Source organism: Populus euphratica, unplaced genomic scaffold (assembly GCF_000495115.2).
Source record: "Populus euphratica unplaced genomic scaffold, PopEup_1.0 scaffold14.1, whole genome shotgun sequence".
Classification (NCBI taxonomy): Eukaryota; Viridiplantae; Streptophyta; class Magnoliopsida; order Malpighiales; family Salicaceae; genus Populus; species Populus euphratica.
The window spans coordinates 1,762,646-1,787,253 of record NW_011499876.1 but is presented as its reverse complement, the minus strand read 5'-3'; the positions used below and the strand labels follow the sequence as shown (position 1 = coordinate 1,787,253).

Below are 24,608 nucleotides of genomic sequence, written 5' to 3'. Positions count from 1 at the left end.
GCTTTCTCCTACGATCAAGCTGCACCATCCAAGAAACTCTTGCTTTCAAAATATAGATATTTTTTAAAAGTTTTTTTTTATAGTTTTTTGTATCAACCACTCTCATAATATTCAACTATTTACCAATAAAGTTCTGAGGAGAAATGGACAGAAGCTATGAAATTAACGAGATAAAAAAAAACAAATAAATAAAGGGGAGGAGCGGAATCCTTGGATGCATGAATGCGTGATGCATTCCAAGGAAAGGAGGAGTGCAGAGCTGTGCTTTAATTAGCTTAATATAAAAAAAGACGTGTCAAATCCGCGTAAAATAAACGCGTGAGAGGAGGAGTGGATGAGACGAGTCGCTATGGATTATTAATATCATCAACCTAAAGAACTAGAGTATATATATATATATAGAAGGAGCCATGGAAGGTCTTAATAGTTGGTTTCTGTCCTGAGAAGTCTTCGATCTCGATCACAACACCGCTATCTCAATCGGTACGATAATGCATCTCTCCCTCTTCTCTTCTCCTCCCCATCTCTCCTTACTCTCTCTGTCGTCTATCATTACAATTTCTTGAAATCAATTCAATCCTTTAGAGATTTTATTTTTTCAGTGATTTTTGGTTTTCTTCAGGATTTGATTTGATTTGCTATTTCACTCCCAATTAACAATCATCCATGATCATTTTTAATAGCTTGTATTTGAGACTATTTCAACGTGATTCAATCCCTTTGATTTTAAGTGTGAAGATATCTGCAGACAAACTAACAGTTTTTTTTTTAACAAAATATGCAGGCACAGTCTGTTATTCTTCCCTGACTAAACATGGGAGGTGGAAAAGATAAGGACAAGAATGGTGGCGATCAGGAAAAAGGTCTCTTTGGTCATGGTTATGGTCATGGTGCTCCTGGATATCCTCCACAGCCTGGAGCATATCCTCCTCAAGGTTATCCTCCTCAAGGCTATCCACCCCAAGGGTATCCTCCACAGGGCTACCCTCCCGCTGGTTACCCTCCCGGTGCATACCCACCATCTGGTTATCCTCCTGGCCCATCTGCTCCCCACCAACCAGGTATCTTGTTCATTTCCTCAATCTTTGCAATAGTTTAAACTGCCGAGAGAGAGAGAGAGAAAGAAAAAAAAATATAAGTTTAATAATTCTCTAATCTTTCTGGTCGCCGGCGTGATGGTTGCATTCAAGTCTTACTATGAAAATCGTAGGCCTAGTATTATCCTTTTTCCGAAAGAAAAATCGGTGGATGAGATGTTTATTTATTTCCTGGATATTCTACGCTCCCGTTTGTCAACTGTGTATGTTACGGGGTCCTCTATGTTGACGAGTCTCGTTCTTTTATGTTTTCAGGACATAGTGGTGGGGGCCTGGGGGGGCTGCTTGCTGGGGGGGCTGCTGCCGCTGCAGCCGCTTATGGTGCCCCATGGTGGGTATGGCGGAGGCTATGGTGGTGGTTATGGTGGTGGTCATGGAAAATTCAAGCACGGCGGCAAGCACCATGGTGGAAAGTTCAAGCGTGGGAAGTTTGGGAAGAAGCACGGAGGAGGGAAATTTAAGAAGTGGAAGTGATCATCCTGCATGTCAACTGGATTTAGTCTTGATTGGCTACGCATTTGCAGATTCTGGTTTCTTTGAATAAATCCTACTTTTTACCATCTCCAGCTAACCTTTTTAGCTGACTTTGATGATTACATTGCTGGTCCAACATAAACATAATATATATGTTTGATTTGTGCTTCCTATACATATGTTGTCCACCTATATTGTTCATAGGTAGCCCATCATCGATCACAGTTCCTTGTCACGGGGCCACTATGTGAGTTCTTCACCTTGGGTTTTGTTGGCAGGCACCTACGTTTGCTGCTGCGGCGGCGGTTAGGGTTTCCCTGATTGTTGATTGTAATAGAAAATCCTTTTGTTCTGCTTTCCTCCCTCAATTGTCACTCAGGAATGATTCGTGTCTTGTTTAATTTTTACCAATAGGAAGGAACTTAACAGAGTTTGACGGCATTTTCTGTCACCGTTGTGTGTTTTGCACCGCGGTAGCTTTTTGAAGAAAGAAAAAAGAGTAGTTTGAAGAACAATTACAAGTGGGATTTATGCGTGCACGAGATAATTTTTGAATTTTGGTTTTGTGTAAAATGCAAATTATTATCTACTGCATGTGAAGCCTTGGTTAGTTTCTTCATGCTGGTTGATCATATGCTATATTTGTAGCTTGTGAACCTGTCGTGCGGTTATCAGAATTGCTTGATCGCTTCTTTCAGTGATCGAAAAAGAAAAACAGTGTCAGAGCACAAATAAATGCTAGGTAGGAATAAATAAACCAGGATCTGTTTTAGTGCTAGAGCAATTATGTGGATTGTTGGGCGTTTGGCAACGGGGTGGAGGGCAAGTTCCAGCTCTGGTCTTCGTTTTCTTTGATGATTTAAAGGGTTAAACGACATGTGTTATCCCTGTGCTCTGATGTATTGCTTAGCTGAGTCCCTCCTTATGATTAATAATTCTGTTTAGAGTCCTCCCTTGCAATGTCAATACCGATTTGCATGACTTGTGAGCACAGTGCCCTCGTTTCATTTCTGAAAATACAATAAAAAATAATGCAATTCGAAAATGAAATTGGATTGGCCTATTTTCAATTTATGATTAAAAAAATAGGAAAAGACTACTCCTACTAAAAATATGCTTTACATAATATTATGTATCAGAATAGTGTTCTTTATGTTTTTTAAATATTTTTTTATTTTTGTGCTTATTTTATATTGCACACTTTTCAAAAATATTTTTTACTTAAAAATAAATTAAAAAATCATATATATTTTTATATTAGCTTATCAAAATTAATAAGAATTACTAGAGATTAATATTTATTTAAATAAATACATTTTAAAAAATATCTAAAAGTAAAAACTACTGTACACTCAAACAAATTATTTATATACTATGTTATTTTGGACCTGATAAATTATTTTGATTGACCTCTGTAAGTTCTCGAGATATCAAAAAATTATTATAATTATAATGCGCGTTCCAGCACGCGTATCTTCTCCTGTCTTCTTCGGATCCATTCCCTGTCTCTCCTGTCTTCTTCTTAATTGCTCTTTAGAGTCGAAATAAAATAAAGAAAAAAAAAAAACAGGGAGAGATGGCACATCAATTGACGCTTATAGCTATAGTAACCTCCGACAGATGCAAGCTTAAGAAGTGCCGTCAAGAATGCAAGAAAAGCTGCCCCGTCGTCAAAACTGGTATTTTTCCTTAATTCAATTGCTTCACTTTTGATTTAAATCTCATTGATCTATGTTAATTCTCTTAATTATTCGCGCGAGTCTGTTTTATTTAGGCTGTGATTAGAGCTCAGGAAAGCTTTCTTACTGTCAATTTGGAATATTAGGTTTCCTTATTGTTATTATTATTGTTGTGAGATTAATGGCTTGGTCAAAATTTTATTTCGTCTGGTTTTGCAGTCCAGTTCTGCTCGGAATGTGCATTTTCGATATAATTAAATAGGGATTTAGGTTTGGTGCAATGGTATTTATACGTCTTTTTTCCATTATTATTGGCGGTTTCATTTAATTTTTCTGAAGTTAGTTACTGTTTTTTTTGGAAATAACAGTGTTATTTTGCATCATTTTCATATAATAACACTGCTATATTTCTTAATTAAAAAAATGGAATTACATTATTCTAATTTCTTATTGATAAACTGAAAAAAAAAAATGCACAACCAAATCCATTTCGGTGATCATTAGAGATAGAGAGTCTTTGACAAAAAGAAAAGGAATAAACTATTGACAGCGTCAATGGATGCCATGCTTGTATTTACTTGGCGATTAAGATAGGGTAAAGTACCTTGTATCAATTTGATATTTTGTGATTTTTTTTTCAAAAAGTCAGAATTAAATTTTGCTTATTCCTACAGTCAAGTTGCGCCATCTAAGGAACTTGTGTTTCATGTTTTCTTGGTGAGTGGGTTGAACTTGCATTGATGTTTACGTTGTACACCCTTATGCTAGAATTTTGTAAATTTTATCTTTTTCGTAGTGCATTGGTCGTAGTCTATGGTGTCCGTCAAGCATTATGGTGCCCATAGAGGGGTTATGAGCTTCAATACTACTATGAGTAGGGTGGCTGAGTCCTTGACCTAACCTGAACAAATGCAATACGGAGCACCTTCCCCATTCTCCTTCTCTTCTTCTCTTAGAACTCTGGCCTAGTCCACTCCCCCTTGTATCGGGCATTAAAAGCCACTTGAATCCTAAAAGTAGATCCTGAAAGGCATGAGTTTAGGTCCAACCCCCGTGTACATTCCACTCAGGACTTCGCATCTCATATGCATTGCCAGAATACCCAACCCTAATAGGTAGGTCTATTGGCTGGACCCCATGCTCCAGGCAGGTTTAGCCTGTTGCATCACCAACAAGGTTGTGAGTCAATGCATCCAGGACAAGTCTTTCACTCTGATCTCTTTGTTTCGGGGGTTATTAAGGCTTTTAAAATCATCAATTGGCAACCTTAGAGCAGGGGACCCATTCCCCAGGAGAGAGTTCCCCAAACCAGCACTATCAAGGCATGTGCTATGTTCTTCTCCTACAGCTTGCGCCGAAGATTCACTACCAGCTCTTTTACTGCCCATAGTTGACTAATTTGAGTCAGGAACTACTTTTAGGAATCTTTTGACTTTGTTCAAATTGTTCAAAAATCTGCTGTTATATAGAAGTCTCAATTTTACAATTTGCTTGATAAACATTAAACTATAGAAGTGGAACATGGTTGGATCCACACAGCAAAAAGAAAGGCAGAAAAATATCAAATATACAATCAAACTATTTGATAGAACAAATTTTCAGGTAGAATTTGATAGAAACTATATAATTTGAGGAGAAAAATGAAATCAACTGGATAAAAAAGGGGGAAGGTTTAATCCACAATGTATGTGTGTATGTCTGCATGCATGCGAGAGGAGTAAGAAAACAGGTCATAACACGCTGTTGCTTTTATAAGGGTATTTGATGATTATTGTTAGAGGAATCTTACAGATTGATTGAAAATTTGATTTCTGGTTGATTTATGAACTCTCAGTTAAGATAATTCCCTGGAAGAGAGCATGATACTTTGTGGGGGTGAGGAAAATGTTGTGAATTTTTTCATTGAACTTTCAGATGGAATTTAGAGATCACAAACATGTTTATTGACTTAAAATATATGTAACCTAGTTGGTCTTGGACTTGTAAATAGGAAGGCTCGAGTATTACTAAATAATAAGTGAAATCTTAAACAAAATCCATTTGTTTGAGGAAAATTAGGCACTGGTATATAAAATAGGATCCTAGACCTTGCTATTGACAATTTCTAGCAAAGATAGAAATAACCTCAAACCTACTGACATATTTGGCCTGGGTTTTGCAATTTCTTCTTGCAGGGTGAGGCTGGGGGTGAACTCAAAACCCTAATTGTATTTTCTCTTAATCATGAAATTTGTAAGTCCCTATTTGTGTGTGTTTCTCAGATATATTCTGATTTTATGTTAGTTCATTTATAAAAAATAAAAAAGGAGTTAATTAGTGTTTATTTGCAGACTTGCTTGAGCAAAGGAAGTGGTTTCCATTTCCCACCATGTCACATTCTTGATGTGAGTGGATTCAGGATATTACTTGATTGCCCTTTGGACCTTTCTGCTCTCACAATCTTTTATCCTGTTTCTCCATCACCCAAAATGGAGGAGGGGGAGCAAACTTATGATTTTGCTGTCAACAATTGTTTGGATATGAGGAAGAGGCAGAAAATTCTAAAGTCTTTGATCTGTGCTCAGCCTTGGTATAAAACTCCCAATAATTTGCACCTTTGGGATCCTTCTTCCATTGATCTTGTACTGATTTCAAGCACAATGGGGATGCTTGCCCTCCCTTTTCTTACTCAAACCAAGGGCTTTTCTGCTAAGGTAACTGCAGATTTCTATATTTTTGGTTGAAACTACCCCCTTTCTTGCTATTTAATTTGTTCATTTTGTGTTCTACTGTTTAGATATATGCAACTGAAGCAACAACAAGGCTGGGACAGCTTATGATGGAGGATCTTGTTTTAATGCATAACGAATTCCATCTTTTTTTTGGATCTGACTCTGGTTCTCCTCAATGGATGAGCTGGGAGGAGCTTGAACTGCTTTCACCTGCGTTGAGACAAGTAGCTCTAGGCAAAGATGGAACAGAGTTGGGTGGATGGATGCCCCTGTACAGGTAAGTGACACTGAAGTTATTACTTTTGTAAGGCTTTATGATTAATCTATTTTCATGGAAAATTGGCGCTGAGCCTTTTCCATAAATCACTTTTTTCCCTTCGCATGCACTGCACTTATTTTTACCTAATTATATGGTGCAAAAATGGCACAATCAAATGAAATGAACAAAATTTCAGTTTCCCTGACAGCATAACACATGCTGTTGATTGGGAGTTCTTCTGATCTGTTTTTGCACGTGTTATTCTACTCTATTGTTCGGTACTAAGTTGATTTGTGCTCATAGTTATAACTTGGAAAGAAAATTACTGGGAAACTTTTATCTTAAAAATAAAAGAGTTGCTTGGCAGTGGATAGGTATATTTAAGTTTGAGTGTTGTTTGTAAAATGGATCATGGGTTTACAGATCCCCGGTAAATTAATAATGTTGTTTGATCATTTCCTTAGGCTGGCCTTTTGATGTTTTCATTACTTTAAGTGGTTATTACTGGCATCTTCTCAGTTATGCTGCTTCCATTTTAATTTGCATGCTGCTTAGGTATTTTGCATATTCTCTATACTAGAACTTAAAATATATTATGATAGAGGATGTTGTCCAGGTCTGCGGACGTGGAGGACTGCATGAAGAAGGTTCAAACACTTAAATATGCAGAAGAAGCCTGGTACAATGGGACATTGTTGATTAAAGCATTCAGCTCGGGCTTAGAAATAGGCTCCTGTAATTGGACTATAAATAGTCCAAAAAGAAATATTGCATGTATTTCAAGCTCTAAATTTTACTCTGTTAATGCAATGGAGTTTGATTATCATGCTCTGCGAGGTAATGATCTGATATTATATTCAGACTTCTCATCTGAGGGTATCTTGACAAATGATGAACATGATAATAACTTCTCTGCTTCAACTACCTACAATCCGTCAACTCCCAGGTAATGTCTCCCTACACCCTTACTATAGTATATTGGATGAAATATCAGCCAGATTCTTGACTGCAGTCCTTGGAGATTAGGAATTCATTTAGTCCTTAATTTTGTAATTACTAGAAAGGTCAAATGAATATTTTGCTTTTCTAACAGTGATTGCAGTGCTGATAATGACGATCGGATACTGAAAGAATGCTTATTGCGTAATGATGAGAGTTTAGAGGAAAGGCAGAAACTGGCATTTATCTGTTCTTGTGTTGTAGATTCTGTTAAAGCTGGTGGCTCTGTCATTATTCCTTTAAATCAACTGGGAATTGTTCTGCAGCTGTTGGAACAGATACCAGTGTACCTTGAATCTTCAGCTATGAAGGTAATCTATGAAAACATATTTCCTCTATAGATATGTGAAAAGTTCAATACATAATGAATAAAATGCTGAAACTTAGAAAGTTTAATACAAGTCCAGAACTTGGAAAAAACAATTGTTGTTAAACTTTAGTTATGCTTTTGCTTTCTCTTTCTTGGTTTGATGTATCTGCAGTGAAGGGGCTTTAGGACCCCACATAAATAGAGCAACAAATTGCAACTTCAGCAAAAAACAACATGACGTTATTAAGTAAATATTGATGCGTGATGTTTGATAACAAGAGGTTTATGCCATTCATCATGCCTGCTCTGCAAAACCATTTTTTATTATCAATCATTGATAATTTTTCTGTATACAAAAAAAAAAGAAAAATTCAATATGGCTATTGCTTGCGTGATTTTAACTAACCCATCCCTTTCCTCTTTCTATTAGGCTTTAAACTCCATTATTTTTCTGGGTATTCATCTTTTATACATGTAACTTAATGAATGGCTTATGTGCCTTGTGTCATGAAGCATCTAGCTGCCTATCAAGGAAAAACACATTATATGGGAATTTTATGTCTGAATAGTTAGGAAGATTTATCTCATTGTATAAGACATTATCTATCTGATGCAAAAGCATCCTCTTCCTCTTAGGATGGGAATCCTAGGTTTTGGGATTCAGGATGGGGCGACATGCACAAAAGACCCATTAGGAGCAACTAGCAATTTGTTTCTGCATCATAATCTCAATAATTGAGGCTTGATATGCCTTCCTTTAAATTTTAATCAAATTATTCATCACTCTTTAGGTTCCAATATATGTCATCTCTTCTGTAGCAGCTGAACTTCTGGCATTCACCAATATCATACCAGAATGGTTATGCAAGGAGCGGCAAAAGAAGGTACCTGGATTCAGAGTCTTCCTTGTTGAGTTTGTATAGAGCTTTCCATTAATGGTGTTACAATAAAAATAGAAGTTAAAAGTTTCTCGCTTTTGATGGTCTGGCAGCTATTTTCTGGTGAGCCACTGTTTTCACACTCGGAGCTCATGAAAGGAGAGAAACTTTATGTCTTTCCTGATGTTCACTCACCCGAACTATTGTAAGAAACTACTAGCCTTGCTATGTAAATATATTTCTTGCTGGTGACTTTTGACAGGATAATGTCAGTTTTTACTAATGCAACCTTTGGTGGCAGTATTTTCAATCTTCACTTCAGTGTAGGGAATTTTTCAATATTGTTTAATAAAGCAAAGCCGGTGTTCCGAAATCCTACTAGGCTCAGGAATATTCTTTCTCACTTCTTTGTGTTTGTGAATGAAAATCTATTACTATTTCCTATGCTTTGTTAGAATTGCTCATTAAGCTAGTGTTTTTCAAAGAGCATCTGAGCATTTCAGTTTTGTTTCAGTTGTACTTGGGCTTAAATTCATATTGAAACTACATTTAGATTATGCAGTATTCCCAGAAAAATAATTGGTACTATTTGGCATCATGTTACAAGATGGTTGTTAAAGTGTGAAAACACTAGTAGCTCTTTCTTTTGAAACATTTGGAATTGTGCTTCCCATAAGAATGATTAGGATTAATACCCCTGCAGTGGAAGTTTCTTCCAACATTTTGTATCTTTAATATCTTTGCCGTTATTTCCTCTAATTAGCTTTGGATTAATTACCCTTCATTCAGAAAGCAAGATGTATCATATAAAAAAGCACAATTTGTGATATAGCAGATTTTGATGAATTTACATAACATTCCTTTCTCTCCACAAACTGACATCATGTGCTTAGAACCAATTGGCAGGAACCGTGCATTGTATTTTCTCCTCACTGGAGTCTGCGGCTTGGTCCAGTTGTTCATTTGCTTCGGCGTTGGCGTGAGGATGAAAACTCCCTGCTTGTTTTGGAGGTGCTCAAACATTCTATGAATTATCTTATTTGATTCCGAGTTGAACTTCTTTCTTTGCATTCACTTCAATGTCATTTGGACTCAAACAAGGGTCCATTCTATGTGATTTAGTTGGGGCTGCTTTTATGAAATGGCTAATTGAATGGATTACTTGCAGGATGGACTGGATACTGATATGGCTCTCTTGCCTTTCAAGCCAATGGCAATGAAAGTTCTCCAGTGCTCATTCCTTTCTGGAATAAGGTAAGCTTTTTTGTTTCTATAATAGTTTAGGTCCCACTTACAAGACATCCATTTTCTGAAAATTTAGGAGGATGGTAAATAGTTGTGCTTCATGATTCTGTCTGTCAAGCAATTTTGTTTTTCTGTTTTTTTTTTTTTTTTTTTTAATCTAGGGCTTCTAAGGCTATTCGGATTCTGTAATGTAAGTTATCATTTTCTGGCCTTGCATTACTCCAACACATGGGGATTTTTATTTTTTATTTTCCAGAATTGAGCTGGATTAAAAGATTATTTTTCCTCAGCTCAATGTCTTTTCAGTGTTGAGAAATGTTATATAACTGAAATTTGTCTGCTTGTTTACTTTGCTTATTCACCAAGCTGCTGTAGTTTTTTTGAGGAAAAACAAAGTTCAAGTGCATTGCCTTTTTTTAAAATATATATATATATATATATATATATATATATATATATTTACATATGTATACAGGAGGACTTCATTGCTTTTGGCTCTTTTTTAGGTTGCAAAACACTCAACCTTTGTTAGAGATGTTGCGGCCAAAAGAAGTTCTGGTAAAACCCTTCCCCATTCTTCCCTCCCTAGTCCCTCCTGCTTATTATTTATGTATTTATTTCATATTTTTTCAATCTCTACCACTAAATTCTGTCTTCCTCGTTTTTGCACAACATAGTTTCCAGAGGATTTGAGGGAACAAATCAAGTTTTCAGGCTCACATTCATTCTCAGTACTCTACTATGCTGAAAATGGAACATTAGGTGTACCAAGATCGAAAGGCAGTGTGGATCTAGAGATTGCGTCAGACTTGGCTACACAGTTCAGTTGGAGAAAGTTGGATCATGATGACGTAGATATAACAAGACTGGAAGGACAGCTATTCATAGATCATGGCAAACATCAGGTACTATCAGGCAACAAGGTATCAGAGCCCTCAAGAAAGAAGCCATTACTGCATTGGGGTTTTCCAGATGTGGAGAAGCTGCTTGCTTTGTTATCAAGGATGGGTGTGAAAGGATCTGTAGAACGATGCATGAATGATGCTGAATCTGGAAGCGATGAGATCGTACACATCCATGAACCAAGCATGGCCTTGATTGAGGTTAGGGCAACGAGGACTGTTATTAGTGCCCGGGATGAGCAATTAGCCTCCCTTATTTTCGAGGCAATTGGTACTCTTGCGGGTGGCATCTAGGATGATGAGTGGGATTCGGAATCAGGTCAATCGTATTATAGTTGTTGATTATGATGTCTTAATTGACTGAATCCCTCCCTCTTATGGTTAATTAATTCTCTTTACAGTCAACGCCCTCCCCTGAGTAATGTCAGCGCTGATTTATTGTTGCACTCGATGCCTGACAAGCGTGCACTTTCACCAAATCTGGCGTCGTTTCATTTGTGAAGGAGAAAACTTGCACTTTGAAATTGAAATTTGACTTTTTTGCAATTGAAAGTAATTAAGGAAGATAAAAGATAATATTTTCAATAACAAAAATGTAAAACTCCAAATTGTCTTTTCATTCTGCATGATAAAATTAGGGTCTATTGTGGTTTAAGTGTAGATTTTGTTATTTTTTTGTATTTTTAAATTATTTTGATGTCTTGATATTAAAAATTATTTTTTTAAAATTAAAAAAAAAATATTATTTTAATATGTTTCTAAAACAAAAAATATTTACAAAGTAAAATATCTATTATACCTATACTTACAAACAGATATTTAATCAATTAAAAAAATTGTCATTTTGTCTAATTAAAACTAATTTAAAGGGATCTTTCTAAATTTTAAAGGACTTTTTCATTCAAAACTAAATTAAAAAATAATAATAATAATAATTAACCACCACTTTGTCCCCCACTGGGAAACCATTAATTTTTTTCTCCTTTCATTTCTTTTCATTGTTCCTGTGGCACCATGTTATTCTGAAAAAAAAAATATTTTAAATTAATTTTTTAAAATAAAAAATATTATTTTAATGTAATTTCAAATAAAAATATATTTTTAAAAAAATAATTATTATTACAATATCAAATACTATTTTATTTTTCTCTTTAACTTGCTCACCAATATAACTTCTTTTTCTTATTCTAATATGGAAATGTTTGGAAATGCAACCAATATGTGTTTCTAAAAAAATTAATATTTTTTATTAAAAATTATTTTTTATATATTTTACATTGTTTTGTTTTGATGTATTGATCTTAAAAATAATATTTTTTAAAAATAAAAAATATTATTTTAATATATTTTAATATAAAAAATAAATACAACACACTTCAAAACATGACAAAACTTTTCATTAAAAAACATCACTCGCCGAAACAGTAATATTCTCTTCCCCCTCCGCTGATCATTTATGTTTTTTCTTGGGAAATATTTCTTGCTCATGTTTTGTTCTCTAAAAAAAATAAAAACCACCAGAAGTCATTAACTAAAACAATTGTTTGTAAGGAATTAAAAAAAATAAGGTTCAGGACTCTCAGGACTCTTAAAATTTAATTTATAATATATTTTCATCTGAAAATATCAATAAAACATTATGATAATTTCAATAACTTCATTTTCAATTCTAAAACACCTTATAATAAAAAAAATTAAAAAACAAATTGAATAATTTTTTTTTTGAATTTTAAAGTAATGGCCAAAAATACATTCATATAACTCTTCTTCCCAAAACAAATCTCCTAGTGTTGCAGTCAGTTTTGCAGTTAGAATGTGGCTGGCCAAAGCTTCCTCCATCCTTTTTTTATGACCTCATTTGCTTTTATTTTTTCTTATTTATTGTTAACGTTAATTAGAAAAGGAAAGTAATAATAGTAGATGAATTAATATTACAGTGACAATTGTTTTTTACTTGAAAATATAAAAAAATAATTAGAAATCATTTTTAAAATATAAAATATACTGAAAAATACCAGAAGATTTAAGATTAAAGTGAAAGATGACGTGGGTTAAAGAAACCGACTTAAAAAAACGGCGGCGGATCACCAAAAATAAGAAAATGGAAAACCCTAGTAGACTTTTCATTTTCATACTTACTTTTTTGGTAGGGGTTTTTCACCGGAAGACAACTCCACAGAGAGGGAAGCGTTCCCAGCACGCGTATCTCTCCCCTTGTCTCTCTCGAATCCCCCTCTCCATCCTTTCTTCCTCTTGATATCTCTTTAAAATCAAAATCAAATAAAGAAAAACAGAGGGAGAGATGTCAGATCGATTGACGCGTATAGCTATAGTAACCTCCGACAGATGCAAACCTAAGAAGTGCCGTCAAGAATGCAAGAAAAGTTGCCCTGTCGTCAAAACTGGTAGTTTTCCTTGAATCAATTACTCCACTCTCTGTTGATTTAAATCTAATCGATCTATTTTCATTCTCGTAATTGTTCGCTCGAATTTAGGCTGTGATTAGAAAGCTTAGGAAAGCTTTCTTACTGTCAGTTTGGAGTGTTAGGTTTTGTTATTGATAATATTATTGTTGTGAAATTAGGGCATTTATAGATACATAAATAAGCAATTGTTTAATCTAATATATCCAAATTATAGGCAAGCTGTGTATCGAGGTAACTCCAGCTTCGAAGATAGCTTTTATCTCGGAGGAGCTGTGCATTGGATGTGGTATCTGTGTTAAGGCAAGCTCATATCCTTCTCTCTCAGAGTTTATTATTATTGTTACTAGATTGCTGACTGGGTGATTGTTTATCCTGTGATGCAGAAATGCCCGTTTGAAGCAATTCAGATCATTAACTTGCCCAAGGATTTGGATAAAGACACGACCCATCGTTATGGTCCCAATACCTTTAAATTGCACAGGTTGGTTGCCTGCCGGCCTGCCTTTACTTGCTCGATCAATGCTTTTTCTAGCAAAAAAAAAAAAAAAAAAAACAATACAAAATAAATAATGTATTGGCAGGTTACCAGTCCCGAGGCCTGGGCAAGTTCTTGGCTTGGTTGGAACAAATGGTATTGGCAAGTCCACTGCTCTCAAAGTTCTGGCTGGAAAACTCAAACCTAATTTGGGTCGATTCAATGTAATAAACAGCCCCATTTTGTTGTATCCTTTCTCTTATTTCTAGCTTACGAAGATGCATTTATGTTAGTTACCTTATTCTCATTTTTCTTTTTTCTTTGCAGAACCCTCCTGATTGGCAGGAAATCTTGACTTACTTTCGAGGATCTGAGCTTCAGAATTACTTTACCCGTATCCTAGAGGATAATTTGAAGGTAACCCATCTATTTGGGCATGCTCAATTGCATTTAAACTTTGCATTACTGCTAGAAATATTACTTCCTTTTGTGAAAGTTACCTGACACTAACATAGGAGCCATGGTACTGATTCCTTTCACCTATCAAGATCATGGCTTTGCTTTTTTTTTTTTTTAATACATGTAATTAACTTTGCCCATGTCATTCAGTTAAGTGTTCTGTTAGGGCTCCTTCACTTTTTCGTGAATAATAGTAATACCTAGATTGTTAATTTGATAGCTTGAGTTACAGTTTGATGCTTATGCGAAATGTCATGTAAGCTTCCATGCTGTAATTCATTCCTTAGCATGCAGACTTCCCTTTCCTTGTTATGGAGACAATCATGAAATGATGTTTTCTTAGAGAATGTCATGTAAAATCATCTTAGAAAATCATGTTCAGGATTATGCATGTATTTTCACATCCCGAGTGTCTTTGCCATTCCTCTTCTTGGATGTCTTATTATTAGTTTACTTTTCATTTGTATCTTCCTGCTAAAATCATGTTTGTTTCATATGCAGGCCATCATAAAGCCTCAGTATGTTGACCATATTCCAAGAGCAGTTCAAGGCAATGTTGGACAAGTGCTTGACCAAAAAGATGAGAGGGACAAGAAGGCGGAACTTTGTCGTGATCTTGAACTGAACCAGGTTATAGATCGTAATGTTGGGGATTTATCTGGCGGAGAGCTCCAAAGATTTGCCATTGCTGTTGTTGCAATACAGAATGCAGAGATATATATGTTTGATGAACCTTCAAGTTATCTTGATGTCAAGCAGAGGCTTAAAGCTGCCCAAGTTATCCGATCTTTGCTCAGGCCCAACAGGTTTGACCTCCTCTTTTCTTTTCTTTGTTAGCAATGCTTTGTGGTTTGTACTGAGAACAAGGGTTACAATGATTATGTCTTCATTTCAGCTATGTAATTGTGGTGGAGCATGATCTCAGTGTCCTGGATTATTTATCTGACTTCATTTGCTGCTTGTACGGGAAACCGGGTGCATATGGAGTGGTAACTCTTCCATTCTCTGTGAGAGAAGGTATCAATATATTCTTGTCTGGGTTTGTTCCTACAGAAAATCTACGATTCCGGGATGAATCTTTAACCTTCAAGGTATTTTTTTAATCTCTAAACATTTACTTCCCTTCATTCTGCATTTTTTCTTTTTGTCATTAAATTTGTTGCATTTCCCAGGTTGCTGAGACTCCACAGGAGAATGCTGAGGAGATTCAAACATATGCACGATACAAATCCCCAACCATGAGTAAAACTCAGGGAAATTTTAAACTTCGTGTCGTTGAGGGTGAATTTACTGACTCTCAGATTGTTGTAATGCTAGGTGAGAATGGGACAGGGAAGACAACATTTATCCGTATGCTGGTAGTCTCTTCATCCTTTTTTTTTTTCCTTGCAATGTGAATTTCTGCCTGTAAATGAGTTATTTGTTGGCAAATGTGCAGGCTGGTTTATTGAAACCTGATACTGTAGAGGGTTCCGAAGCCGAGATACCTGAGTTCAATGTTTCTTACAAACCTCAGAAGATCAGCCCCAAATTTCAATTCAGTGTCAGGCAGTTACTGCATTCAAAGATACGTGATTCGTATATGCATCCTCAGTTTGTTTCAGATGTCATGAAACCACTTCTTATTGAGCAACTGATGGATCAAGAAGTTGTAAATCTATCTGGTGGAGAGTTGCAAAGAGTTGCATTATGTCTATGCCTTGGAAAGGTAAAGAAATTTTATCTGGTCTGCTATCATCTATGCTGGTGAATGAAGATTGATGTCTGGAGTTGTTTTGTTGATACTTTAATTCATGATACTGATTTCTTAAAGTATGCTGAATCCTTCATGTGTTGAGCAGTCTTTTGAAATGTAGAGTTTACTTGTAGTGTACTGGTCTGTTAAATTGTGGTTTTGGGGTTTAGATTTTTGAGAGATTAATGTGGTCAAATTTTATGTCAGTCAAAATGTTTGCACTGTGCATTGATGATTAATCACATGTTGAGCTGGCTTTCCTCCTCTGTTTTACCCCTTGGATTGAATGGCTTATTATTTTAGCATTCTTCTACATTGCATTTTAAAATATTTAAAGTTGCTAACTGTGGTCTGGTGTGTGGTTTTCTTGATGCAGCCAGCTGACATTTATCTGATAGACGAACCGAGTGCATATCTTGATTCTGAGCAGCGTATCGTTGCTTCGAAGGTCATCAAGAGGTTTATCCTACATGCAAAGAAGACTGCATTTGTGGTTGAGCATGATTTTATAATGGCATCATACCTGGCTGATAGAGTTATCGTGTATGAGGGACAGCCTTCTGTGGATTGCACAGCAAATTCTCCCCAGTCATTGTTGACTGGGATGAATCTCTTCTTATCTGTAAGTCCTGTATTCTCTTCCCTATTGTTCATGTTTAAAAGAGAAAAAAGGAAAGTAAATGAAACCAATAATGAAGAAGCCAAGTCAAGTAGATTTAATTTTGAAGCCATATCTGTGAAAAATATTCCCTGGCGACGGCTCTGTTGATACCAGTTGCGCTTAACATGAAATCAAAGCAAGCTTACATGAACAGAACAGCTCGCTGTTGCTTGAGGAATCTGTAGTGTTGTAAATTTGACATTTACGATGAATGAGAATATTTGAGAAGGGGAGGGTAGGTGCCTCCTTGTTTGGATTTGTAACTAGTTGGATGGGAGTGAAAAAATTTTCTTTGTTTGGTTAGGGGATAGAGGATATGGGAATAAGAGTTTTGGGTATCAGATTACATTTGTCTTTTGAATAGAGTTCCATGAATAAATAAGAGGCTATAATCATAGACTTGAGTCCAAAACATTTCAAGGGGCTGGGGGAGACATTTTAATAGAAAGTGGGATGAAAGGAGGTAAAATCTTTTCCTTCCCCTCCTATTCAAGCGTTTTCTCAAACAAGGTTAACTAATTAGGTCTCCCTTTTCCTTTGTTCAACTCCTTCGTAGATAAAATGTTATATTTTTAGGCTTGGTTCACTCTCTCTCTCTTTTTCTCCATAAAATACTAATCTTTAAAAAATATATATATTGTTTTTTTTTTTTTGCTCTGATGCAGCACCTGGATATCACATTTAGGCGAGACCCCAGTAATTACCGGCCAAGAATCAACAAATTGGAGTCCACCAAGGATAGGGAGCAGAAGGCTGCTGGGTCATATTATTACCTGGACGATTGATGCAACTGTTGACACAGGTCGGCATTATCTGTCCTAATTTCATCTAGTCTGTTACAGCAAGCGTAGATATTAGCTCTTTTTCTGCCCACCTGGGTGCCTTAACTCTATTTGTTGTTGGCAATCATGCAGAGTTTAACGGCATCAATCTGATAAATCATGAACCTGGTCAAGTCAGCATGGATATGGTTAATTTTTCCATTCCAGTCAAGTGAATTCAGTATGCTGACAAGTGACTGGATTACCTCTGCCTGCGAAGAAGCCATGGCATATCTTTCTGCCTAAATGAGTTTGGTGGTGCTTTATGTTATTTCTCCTGTAGCGAGTTTTGTGTTCGCCAATTTTGCTCAGGGCATTAGGTGAGTGAATCATAGTGTTACCCGTTTTGGGCATTTGTTGCTTCAAGTTGCTGCACTTTTGACTAGGATTGCTATTTAACTAGAGCAAAGAACAAAAAATGGCAAAGTGAGCTACTGGGGACCCTTGCCTGTGTTTTTTGTATCTGTTTTATTTATTTTAACTATTCTAGCAGGGCAAGTAAACTGAACAGGTCTAGCGCCCTTTTTATTTTGCCTAAGATATGGTTGATTTTTTGAAGTCATACTTGTGTGGAATGAGAGGATGGTTAATCTGTCGATCAAATTAATAAATAATAATTAAAAAAAAAAGATCTCCAATGAATCCTTGATTCATGCTATTCATGTGTGGATACAGCAGCGAGTAACGAGTTGATGGATAAAAACGCCAGCTAGTTTCCCCTTGTTCGCTCGTTTTGATGAGGGGTAAATCGATCTGAAGCCGTTATTTTCACCATAAGCTTAGGTCCAGGAAATAGATTTATTATTATTATTATTATTATTATTATGGTGGAATGAGGATTGCTTTTGATGTTTGATATTAAAAAAAAATATTTTATAAATTATTTTAAATAAAATAAATATCAATTAAATGAATGTAAATCAAATTTAGCAGATAAAAAATGAAATGAAAGATTAAGAAATTGGAAAAAACATTTTAATTTTATAAGTTATTTTCATTAAATAAAATAGAGATAAGATTTGATAAATAAAAAAAAGTTCAAAGGGAATAAAATTGATTTTTTTTTTTAAAATTCATAAATTATTTTAAATAAAAATAATAAACATCAATTAGAATCTATGATGTTAACTCTCCCTTCTGCCCTGCTCTATGAATGGAATCCTTTTTCTTCCTCCTAAGCGCCCTCGGCAGCAAACTTGGATGAGTTAGGGTGCGAGTTCATTAAAGAGCAAACTTGATCATGAACTCACGCTGTGGGCTCCAAAAGATTATCCCAGTTTTCGCCAATCGGACTTGGGATTTGCTTCTACACACAGCTTTAAGATGCAGACCTTTTCTGATATTTGAGAACAGGTTAGGATACGCTCTTCGCAATAACCAAAGCGGTAACAAATTTGGCAATTTGGTTTCCTTATTGTTATTATTATTAGCATGGTGAAAAATTAAGGTGATACATAAAAAAAAGATAAAAAAAAACCCTTTAAATAATGTTACAAAGATGAAGGGGAAAGGATACATCAGCTTCCTCTATTTCAAATATTAAATCCTCAAGAGTCTAACTACATTCCAATCTACGAACAAGAACACAGGGCCTCTTGGTGGATTAAAAAGGAACCGGAGCAGCTATGGGATGCTCACTCTCTTCTAACGTCACCTTCCTAAACCAGCATCCTACATTCCCTTTTGACTTTTGTCATCTTCTCTTTGCTCTGGGGGGATTCTTCTGATCATTTATGCCTCCTTTTGGCAGCCAGCCCTTACCAAGGCGGGTGGTCATCCTCTGCAGATTGTGGTGGCATCGGTTTCCAATCGGATTTCTCATCCCAGTACATGTCATAGTATATATGTCCAGGATCGTGATTTTCAACACAGCACCATATACCAACATAACGTTTCATGCGATTCCTAAATTTCTCCTCTCTTCTCTGAGCATATATTCAAAAAAGCATTAGCACATGAACAGCCAAGCATTGAAAGACCCTACAAATACCTTCCACTGTATGCCAGAGGCAAAAAAAGAAAAAAAAGAAAAAAAGAAGAAGATATTGCCTTGTCAGTGAAGCCAACAAAAGCATCTTGCATTGAAGAGAACTGAATGACTTTGACATCCTTGAATGATGAGAATGTGGTCTTGAACTACATGGTGAAAGAAAAATTCAATTACCCATGATAAAGAACAGCAGACAAGCAGTTGTATAAACTGAACTGAAGAATTAAAATAAACAAATGTTAAAAACTCAATAAAACAAAATTAACCAACATACAAATCTGAAGTGTCATCAAGAAAGTGAAAAGGTACACTTTCCCTCTTTTTGGAAGGATTTGCAAGTTTATTTTTGATTGATAGTTTATTTATTTATATATTATTTTTTAATTTGTGAAGGATATCAAACATACAAGACCGGTCATGTCTAGAACCATTTTTTAAGGATCATAAACAAAAAGAGAAAACAGGAGCCACCAAAGTTCCTTATAATAAGTTAAGCAAAAATGACATATGACGCTAGATTGAAAGAACTTTAAATATTGGGACTTCATGGTATTTGATAATAGATACAAGCTTTTGTAATAATTCCAATTACCATGTCTTCATTGCTGCGTTTCGGAAATCTGAGTATTCCTGGCCGACTTGTCTTGTTTGATGCACCACAATCTTTGGCTCCTTCTTGACAAAGCTGAACATCAAGCCTCGACTCTTTCACCTGCAAGCATCCAAAAGACTAATTAATCCTCAAAGTTCTAAATAATGAAAAAGTAAGCCTTTCATGTGAATTCCATGATGTTTGCTTACATGTCTAGGCAATAATGGATTATCCAAAAAAGAGTACTCTCTGAAATTGATTGCAGGGCCAAACTCCTCCTCTGGCTGCTCTTTCAACATGCTATTCACCTTCAGGTCAGTGCAAAAAACATTCCTCAGTTTCACAACATATGGATTCCAAAGTAAGATACCAGAGAAGGTTATACGAGGTGAGGTCCCTTCATCCTTGCCACAGAAATGACAACACAAATGGAAACCCTTGGGAGTTACTTGCTGATGAAATGCAAGAGGATTTTCTTTGATTTTTACCACAGAAAAGTGTCATGTTACATAATAAAGACACCAATGCTCTTTACAAACACAGTTTGCTAAAACTCTATAGTAAACCACAAATCAGAGTCACTAGAATTTTCTTCAGAATATCATAAATACCTCAAATACGTGGTCCAGAGGGCATAGGAAAGGTTGTCTGGTCATAGATCCAACCAGAACTCCAGGATGGGCAAACCATAGTCTATCCAGCCTGCACCATAGTGGAGGCATGACCTGAAATTTACATATAAAAGAACAGAAAAGAGATCAAGATATAGACTACTCAAGGATTTACAAATACAACAATGATGGTCAAATATAAACAAAAAAGCTGCCACAATATAAGAGGATGGAAATGTCCAGGGTTGGTATTATTCTCACCAGTGTACGTTTTAACAACGAAGCAATTGCCAGCGCTGTCCTGATTTGTTTTATCTGAACAAAGTTACAAAAAGTTGAATTGTGAGATTCAACAATGTAGTTTCCAGAGAAGTGGCAGAAGTTAGTGGTACTAGATCAATACATGCATACTTGGTAATTAATCAGAGAAAAGTGCGTTTCAAGGTTATGCTCCCCATCCAGCAACATACTCTTTGGAATAGACGGCTTGAATGAAACAAAACCTCCTGCACATGGGTTCCAAAGAGATGTTAGACAGTGGCAATTTTCGATAAGATAGGTTAACTCCAAAGTACCAACTAAAAGCAGGTCCAGCAATTAACACCCTGTTAGGGTTTTTATGTAAAGAGAGATTTGAGACAACATGATACACCAGCTTACATACATCTAATCTCATAAATATGAAAATTACAAATAGGCCCTGTTGATATACTCTCAACATATTCCACTTGTTTCTTTGATGATTCACATTGCTCCATTTGTTAAAATAAAGCAAAATATGAAAAATACTTGCAGAAGCTGAGGCTGGAAGCGCCTAACAAGAATAAGATTCAACCATTAACAGAAACTTGGCTCTGTATAACATGCATTGGCATGTAGAATTTGTTGTATCCATTATAGTTAGAAAGTAGAGGCCTGTCAGTTTGGATTGAACTTCAAATGCAGAATTGAGTTGGCATGTTTCATGGACACTTAATTTCTACATGGTCATGATGAGATCAAATACAAAAGGCAATTGTTATTGTTTTCAATAAGGTGTTCAAGTACATAGAATTTTCAGAAATCATCAATCTAATACTAGATTACCTGGTGCATCATAGTATTCTGATGGATCATAAAAAACCATGGCTTCCCTCAATCGATGCCTCTTCCCTTCAGTACCGGCATACTGGAATGTGGTATGCACTGCATAAGGTTCCAGTCTAAGTTGTTGATACATGGCCTGCAAATACATTATTAAGGCTCAGGATATGCTTGATACTCATCATATGACATCCAGTCAGTTAAAAGAACACAGTTAAAATTGACAGGCATGTTAAAATTAGTGTTAAAACTACAACTTAATCCTACCTGAACAAAATAAGTATGTCCACTGCAAAATATACTTGCTGGTAAAACTCCAAGTTTGAGATTCCCATCAAAGGCGTATACAAGTCCACTGTCTCCATCAACAGATGGTCCCAACTGCTTGCGTACAATATCATTGAATCCATTCTGATCCCATATCTTATCATCAGCTAGAAGCATATCTTTCCATTCTCTTGCCAATTTTTTTGCAGACTCTGTTGGTCGCCAGTGGAAAATTCCTATATTATAGGCAGCACCAACTGTTGAATGTGAAGAAAAAACATCTTTTCAGTAGGGTTGTAATAGTAAAGAAAACATGCAAAATACAAAAGGATTTAACATAGAGCATGAAAATAAGCGAGAAAAATAGCTTTTTATTGGTTCTTCTAAAAAATGTAGCATCCCTCTTGTCCAAGCCATATTATCTTGGTGATATAAGCACTAAAAGAGAGGGGATGCATCTGGGAAGTCAATTCTTGCTATCAACCAAAACACAGGCAAACAACTCTTAGTTCCCAGTCTCAAATAAGAAATGGGAAATGCATTGGTGAAAGCCACCCTACGATGGTGATGGTGACAAAGGTTTCAAAGAGATAGGATATGTTGCAAAACCAGTTACTACTATTAACTGAAAAAAGGCAAAGTCCATTCGGAGTGCCCAACCAAGCTCAGAAAGGGTAGACAGAATTTCAGTCAACAAAACATTGTGCTAACAAGCATTTGACATGCCAAATAATAAAATTGAAAAAAGAACAAGTTTATATACTATACGAGTGAGGATTAAGATTCAGTTTGTAGTTTGGTGCAGAAATAGAAAGGGGGTATCAGTAATCATCAAGTATAACAAAGGTTAAGGAAATTGACATGAAAAACACAACTTGTTTCTAATACAGTCTTCACCTTGTTGCCATAGGTCCAAACTGTCATCAACGACTGTGGGTACAACTTGATCACTTGAAGTCAAAACATCTGCTTCAGGATAACGTGCAAGATATGGAAGCGGGTCCTATTCCAGTAATGCAGCAAATACAATAAAACAAACTATCTTCAGATGCTACTAATAGAAGAAAAATGATGCAACAAAACAGCTACATCCATCCTAAAAAAACTCATGTAACAGTACCTTCAACCAGACCATGTCTGTGTCACACATCAATAGCTCAACACCATAAGGGAGGATTGCATCAATCAAAATAACTTTTTCTCTTCCCATCTTATGAAAGGTTGGCGAGCCCCACCCAACATCTGCAGTGCTCATGTGGCTTCCCATGTCAAAAACTGGAATACCTTTCCAGTACAAAGCCTCCAACAGCTTGGTGTCCATAGCACCTATTAAAAGGGAAAAAAAGAAGATCCAAGGTAAAAATATCATTTTTTTTAATTTTAAAAAAACTTAACTCTGGACTTCAATATAGGTAGAAAAACTGAGAAAAACTAAAAATGGTCTGATAGCAATACGTACCAACAAGAAGATTGGAAAGGCCCAAATCAGTCAAGTGTTTAACCCAGGAAAGGATAAAATCCATGAAAGCATAGTTACCAAAGGTGACTATAATAACATTATCTTTCACCCTTTGCTGAACCAGTTGTTTTGTGAGTCTAAAGGTCTTTAAGGGCGGGAATTTGGTACCGTGTGGGGGAGGTTCCCAAATTGGTTTTATCTGCATGGTTTGAGGGTTGGATGTCAGTGGCGATGAACCTGCAGCTAATGTTGTTGGTTTGGAAAAATTGGAAGATTGATCCACGTCTGAAAATAAATAAATAAAAAACAAATAAAATGGTTGAGATAAGTACATTATGCATAGGAAATTAAAAATGGGAATTAAATAACTGAGAATGAAAAAATCGATTTTTACAATTAATAATAAATCTTTGATGTTAAAATGATTGAAATTGTTGGGGAATAGAAAATGGAAACTAATTTGTATTATGTTAGGGTTTATGGATGTAATAGTATTTGATACACACTCTGATGTTGATAGTGTAATCAATCAATCTACCAGTAGTAGCAGAAGCAAAAGAAAGGAAGATGCTTTCACAGTATTATACATTCATTCATTCAGTGGATTTTGCCTTTGCCTTTGAATTTAAAATTGAAGCAAAACTAACTACTATTCATTCATTCATTCCATTTATTCATAGGATGGCTCAACGATGAGAAATTCAACGTTGGCTGGCTAGGTTCATCATGCAATTGCAATTGCAATCCAGAGAAAAGGGAAACAAAATTATACAATTACTTAATTCGATTTGATTTGCAGTGACTGAAGAAATAGAAAGAGAGTGTTTTTAAGTAGGAAGAAGAGATGGCTTACGACGAGTATTATCAATACTTGTAGGAATGGGAGGAGAGGAGAGCCAGGAAGTGGAGGAGGAGGATGAATTGGCGGAATAGACGGCGGATAAAACATACAGGGAATAGAAGACGATTCCGAGGAAAACAGTGGCGTAGATCGCGACGAAGAGAGGCTTGGAGTTGGCGATTTCCTGGTACGCATTCCTCCATGTGGAAGATGCTCCTCCGCTCCCGCCCCCACCTCCCACCATTTCTTCTTCTTCTTCTTCTTCTTATCACTCCAACTTGAATTTTTTTTTTTTTGCTTCAATCAAACTCACTCACGCCATTACTAATTTTGATTGATTCAATTTCAATATCAAAATAAATCCAAACCTAACCAAATCCAGGCTAGACTCAGACTAGTAGTTTTTATTTATTTATTAATACTAATATTTATTGTATTTGACATTTTTTTCTCTCTCTTTTTTTTTTTTTTTATATTGCAGTTTGTGCTTGCTTAGTGGCTTCCTTCACCTGCCCTCGCCCCTCCATCCCTCACTGTAGACTATAGTGTGTGTCCTGTCCGGCAGCCGCGGTCAACTCGCCACGCTCCCTCTCTTCTCCTTTTGTCTTATTTCTCTTTTCTATATATATATATA

At 35.9% G+C, this 24,608-nt stretch overlaps 4 protein-coding genes across 6 annotated transcripts; 3 read left to right on the top strand and 1 right to left on the bottom strand.

The window, feature by feature from the left end:
- Window positions 1–375: 375 nt before the first annotated feature.
- LOC105128499 (proline-rich family protein) lies at window positions 376–2,022 on the top strand. The gene is given in 4 exon segments (XM_011030211.1): window positions 376–483; window positions 785–1,061; window positions 1,353–1,422; window positions 1,424–2,022. Coding segments are annotated over 3 exon segments (465 nt in total). The 5' UTR covers window positions 376–483; window positions 785–814; the 3' UTR covers window positions 1,572–2,022.
- Window positions 2,023–2,988: 966 nt separating this feature from the next.
- LOC105128497 (integrator complex subunit) lies at window positions 2,989–11,078 on the top strand. Of its 2 annotated transcripts, none has more exons than XM_011030206.1 (12): window positions 2,989–3,250; window positions 5,425–5,482; window positions 5,581–5,943; window positions 6,027–6,238; window positions 6,837–7,166; window positions 7,314–7,530; window positions 8,321–8,413; window positions 8,521–8,612; window positions 9,301–9,418; window positions 9,576–9,661; window positions 10,159–10,210; window positions 10,330–11,078. In XM_011030206.1, exons 2-12 carry the CDS (start codon window positions 5,474–5,476, stop codon window positions 10,846–10,848), a joined length of 2,091 nt encoding a protein of 696 aa, XP_011028508.1. In that variant the 5' UTR covers window positions 2,989–3,250; window positions 5,425–5,473; the 3' UTR covers window positions 10,849–11,078. The 2 variants fall into 2 exon arrangements, with proteins under 2 accessions (XP_011028508.1, XP_011028509.1); XM_011030207.1 differs by having other exon boundaries at window positions 2,990–3,250; window positions 7,323–7,530.
- A 1,596-nt stretch (window positions 11,079–12,674) lies between these two features.
- Window positions 12,675–17,770, top strand: ABCE2 (RNAse l inhibitor protein 2). Its single transcript, XM_011030204.1, has 12 exons — window positions 12,675–12,959; window positions 13,195–13,280; window positions 13,364–13,461; window positions 13,562–13,679; window positions 13,783–13,872; window positions 14,416–14,720; window positions 14,810–15,005; window positions 15,087–15,272; window positions 15,353–15,622; window positions 16,026–16,271; window positions 16,976–17,112; window positions 17,225–17,770. The coding sequence occupies exons 1-11, from the start codon at window positions 12,857–12,859 to the stop codon at window positions 17,093–17,095; spliced, it is 1,818 nt and encodes a 605-aa protein (XP_011028506.1). The 5' UTR covers window positions 12,675–12,856; the 3' UTR covers window positions 17,096–17,112; window positions 17,225–17,770.
- A 793-nt stretch (window positions 17,771–18,563) lies between these two features.
- On the bottom strand, window positions 18,564–24,574 carry XEG113 (xyloglucanase 113). 2 transcript variants are annotated; one of them, XM_011030203.1, is made up of 13 exons: window positions 23,997–24,574; window positions 23,134–23,416; window positions 22,795–23,000; window positions 22,572–22,677; window positions 21,675–21,931; window positions 21,411–21,546; window positions 20,736–20,830; window positions 20,586–20,639; window positions 20,325–20,438; window positions 19,923–20,021; window positions 19,714–19,833; window positions 19,181–19,267; window positions 18,564–19,056 (listed from the first exon to the last, which is right to left on the bottom strand). In XM_011030203.1, the coding sequence occupies exons 1-13, from the start codon at window positions 24,216–24,218 to the stop codon at window positions 18,889–18,891; spliced, it is 1,947 nt and encodes a 648-aa protein (XP_011028505.1). In that variant the 5' UTR covers window positions 24,219–24,574; the 3' UTR covers window positions 18,564–18,888. The 2 variants fall into 2 exon arrangements, with proteins under 2 accessions (XP_011028505.1, XP_011028504.1); XM_011030202.1 differs by having other exon boundaries at window positions 23,134–23,418; window positions 23,987–24,572.
- Window positions 24,575–24,608: the final 34 nt, after the last annotated feature.

Excerpts from the sequence above, each read along its gene's own strand:
- LOC105128497 (XM_011030206.1), top strand. Across the intron at positions 5,944-6,026 it reads CCAAGGGCTTTTCTGCTAAG|ATATATGCAACTGAAGCAAC; the intron begins GTAACTGCAGAT and ends TCTACTGTTTAG. Across the intron at positions 9,662-10,158 it reads TCATTCCTTTCTGGAATAAG|GTTGCAAAACACTCAACCTT; the intron begins GTAAGCTTTTTT and ends GCTCTTTTTTAG.
- ABCE2 (XM_011030204.1), top strand. The coding sequence starts at position 12,857 with ATGTCAGATCGATTGACGCGTATAGCTATAGTAACCTCCGACAGATGC. Across the intron at positions 13,462-13,561 it reads AATACCTTTAAATTGCACAG|GTTACCAGTCCCGAGGCCTG; the intron begins GTTGGTTGCCTG and ends ATGTATTGGCAG. Across the intron at positions 13,873-14,415 it reads TCCTAGAGGATAATTTGAAG|GCCATCATAAAGCCTCAGTA; the intron begins GTAACCCATCTA and ends TTTCATATGCAG.
- XEG113 (XM_011030202.1), bottom strand. The coding sequence starts at position 24,218 with ATGGTGGGAGGTGGGGGCGGGAGCGGAGGAGCATCTTCCACATGGAGG. Across the intron at positions 23,419-23,986 it reads AAGTATTGATAATACTCGTC|ACGTGGATCAATCTTCCAAT; the intron begins GTAAGCCATCTC and ends ATTTATTTTCAG. Across the intron at positions 19,268-19,713 it reads AACGCAGCAATGAAGACATG|TTCAAGACCACATTCTCATC; the intron begins GTAATTGGAATT and ends TTCACCATGTAG.